The sequence below is a fragment of the Populus euphratica genome, unplaced genomic scaffold, assembly GCF_000495115.2.
Source record: "Populus euphratica unplaced genomic scaffold, PopEup_1.0 scaffold62.1, whole genome shotgun sequence".
NCBI lineage: Eukaryota > Viridiplantae > Streptophyta > Magnoliopsida > Malpighiales > Salicaceae > Populus > Populus euphratica.
The window spans coordinates 764579-768001 of NW_011499939.1; the positions used below are offsets into that span (position 1 = coordinate 764579).

At 32.8% G+C, this 3423-nt stretch overlaps 1 protein-coding gene across 1 annotated transcript in view; it reads right to left on the minus strand.

The window, feature by feature from the left end:
* LOC105136845 (hyoscyamine 6-dioxygenase-like) overlaps nucleotides 1–1772 on the minus strand; it is a 2881-nt gene extending 1109 nt beyond the window's left edge. Inside the window, exons 1-3 of the mRNA XM_011042338.1 lie at nucleotides 1495–1772; nucleotides 694–941; nucleotides 3–147 (exon numbers count right to left, since the gene is read on the minus strand). Coding sequence (XP_011040640.1) covers nucleotides 3–147; nucleotides 694–941; nucleotides 1495–1719 — 618 coding nt within the window. The 5' untranslated portion in view covers nucleotides 1720–1772. The remainder of the gene's footprint in view (nucleotides 1–2; nucleotides 148–693; nucleotides 942–1494) is intronic.
* Between the last annotated feature and the right edge of the window lie 1651 nt (nucleotides 1773–3423).

The following is a 3423-nucleotide window of genomic DNA, read 5'->3' on the forward strand; positions in this document are numbered from 1 at the left end:
GGATAGTAGTTCATAGCCATATGTTGTCCATGCCCACCTAATTTCTTATCAATATAGTCTCTTTCCAAACCCAAGCTCTCGGATATGGCCTCAAGCAGTCTCAACACTAGACCTCTAACGCTTGTGCAATATTCAGCCACATCTTTCCTGTTCGAATGGGATAATAATAATAATAAAAAAAAGAAGTATATTTCCCACTTTTAGGTTTTGAAAATTATAAATTGGCGTCTTGATCAAATTAAGTTTACTAATAATAAATTCTAAATTAGCCCTTTTCAATGCATTTTAGTTTTATCTGTAATACATGAGATTGAAAAACAAATTAGAACTTTAGAAAAATTAGAAGAACTATTATATTGTCATAAAAAAAAACCACAAGGGGGCTAATTTACAAAAACAAAAATATATATACAGACTTGATATTGGATATTTTAAACTAAGACGATTAACTAATTAATTCTCTAATAACACAGGAATCAAATAAGAATATACAAAAAAAGGGTGTGATGTCCAGTAATAATTCAAACTACAGCTAAAAAGATAAAAAGAAACAAAATTAAACAAAAGTTTGGTGTGCAAAATATTTTCTATTAATCTGGTTCCAATCAATTACCTGAAAAATGGAGGGATACAACAATAAATAAAAGTTTGGAGTACACAATGTTTGCTATTAGCTTGGTTACAATCAATTACCTGAATGATGGAGGATTGCTAGGCCATTCATGTATGTAATCTTCGAGAGGATAACAATGAAGTCTCAAGAAATCTCTCCAGCTAGAAACTTGTTCTGTCTTAATATTGAAACTAGTAGACAACCTGGTTGTCTTAGTGGGATCGTCGGAGTAATTTTTTAACCTTTCACTTTCAGGCAATTTGAAGAACTGCGTAGCTATGTTCAGTATGATACTGATCATTTCCTCTGGTATCCCATGATTCTTCACCTGACACGAACGGTTATTTTGTTAGAACAACTTGATGCAGCATGTACGTAATGAAGGATAAAAAATCAACGGTGTTTATGAACTGTAGAAGTCCTAAACTGTAGAAGAAATATGTTTAATATATTATGAAATTTAATAACTCATAATAGCTTCTTAAAATGTAACTTACAAACTGTTTATATAATAGCAAAATTGACTAGTCTATATAGAAATGAATAACAAAAGCAAAATTAGCTAAAATCTAAAAGGAGCACTCAAAACAATAATAATAAAAAAAATCTTAAAACAACATCTTTTAAGTCTAATATAATTTTTTTTTTAAACCACAACCGGTTATAATAAGCCAACTCTTTATAAAATTATACGTATAAAACAACTTCATGACTACAATATATATATATATATATATTGGTCATGATGATTAATTAATTAATAGTAAGAGTGGTCAAATCACACAATAACTACAACATACCTATGACAAAGTCTGAGCAAAGTGAAAGAAAGAGTCATGTGAGAATGGAATAGCAACAAATAATGAACGTAGTTTCAGTACCTGAAAGAACCCATCCCTTTGGCATGCTTGGCCAATTTGTTCGATTATAGTAGAGTGGTTGGGACCATTAAGGCCATGAAGGTCAATTAGAGGAATCGAGCCATCCGAAATCTGAACATCGGAGAGATTCGGACGGTCGGAGATGGGACGTATGTAGTTGGAAGGAATTTGTTTTACACCTGAAGATGCAAGGTCGGCTAGTAGTAGCTTGGCGGTGGGAGCCATGACTAGGTGATCAGAATGCACTCTTGTTAAGTTGTCAAGCTTATGGAAATGGAGGTGTGTATGGCCATATTTATAGGACACCACATGAGGTTACCAATACATTTCAACAAACATGAATTACGACACGTAAGCACAAATAAGATAAAGTTTTATTATTTATCCGATTGTTCTAGTTTCTTTCCCATATTATGTTTATCAACCAACCTCAAGGAAAAACACGTAAAAACTAAATCTACTCTCAACTCAAATCAAGATTTAAAAACATGTTAATATTTGTGAACTTGTTTGTAGTGTATCATATTAAAGAGAGTGAGAAAGGAAATATTTGATTATCCTCATAGCAAAATGTAGAGAAAAAAAAATATTTGTTTAATTTAATGCAACAAATTAAATTTGGGGTGATGCAGATAGAGATATTTTGTTTGTATTCTCAAAGATGGAAGCAGGCTAATGATGTCTTAAAAATCCAACTAATTTGAAAATAAAAATATTAGGTTGGATAATTGATTAATCAATTGATCCTAAGCTTATAGAAGCCGAGTTCTTCCCCGAGGTTATATAAAGAAAGGAAAGTCATTCCATTAAACGTGCCAAGAGAGGATAGTTATTGTCTTGGACTTGGCTAATTGCTAAGTTCAAATATCATAGGTTCGGTATATTTGTGAGACCTACATTGTTTTGAACTTGACTAACTATCAAGTTCAAATATCTTTAGACTTGGTGGAATGTCAAATCTAAATGCCTCGGATCTAGCATGTTTGCTAGACCCACGATACCTTGAATTTAGCTGCCTAGCAAATTCAAGTGAATTGAATCTAACATATTTATCAGACTCATTTCACCTTAGACTTGGCTAATTATCAAGTTCAAGTGATGAGTTTGGTACACTATCAAGCCCAAAAAGCATTTAGATGTGTTTGGCGTTAGATTCAGCATGCCTGGGACTTGGCACACTATTAAGCCCCTACTTGAGGCATACGTATTCCTTTAGACGTGTCAAGGAATGATTGGACTTAAGGGGTTTTTTAAGCTCATTAAAAATATATTTATCAGTAACCCCCCAAGTTTTTATGATATTGATACGTAAAGACTTATAAAAATATTATGATGAGTTTATTGAATTTTCATCATGTGAAAAAAAGAGAGGAAACTTTGGATGATATATTAGACAACCTATATAAAAGGGTATGAAGGAAACTATAATTCAAAAATTTCCTTGAAAAGTAAGAGAAAAACATGGGGAAGGAGCCTGTACTTAGAAATATTTCTAAGTGGCTAAGGGAAATCTATAGGAGGAAATCAACTTGCTTTGAAGAAAGTCTTATCTCTAAGTAAATCAAGTGTTGATCCCATACTTAGAGAATTTCTAAGTGGCTAGTATGAACCTAAAAAGGATGAACCTATGCTTAGAAATTTCTAAATAATTATAGGCTCTTTGAAGAATAGGAGTTAAGAGCTTTCCCAATATTATCATGAGGCTTAAGAGCCCCTTATTGAGAGTGGTGTGCATAGCATTAGGGAGAGTGGTGCATACAACATTGGAGAGAACACATCCATCCCAGACGAGTGGTGTATATAGCATCATTCCTTTTAGAGTGATGTATGTAGCATCTTGAAGTTCATATTCATCCTTTAGAAAGTTGTGCATATAACATTGAGGAGATCGCATTCATTCCTTGAAAAGTGGTGCATATAGCACTGGGA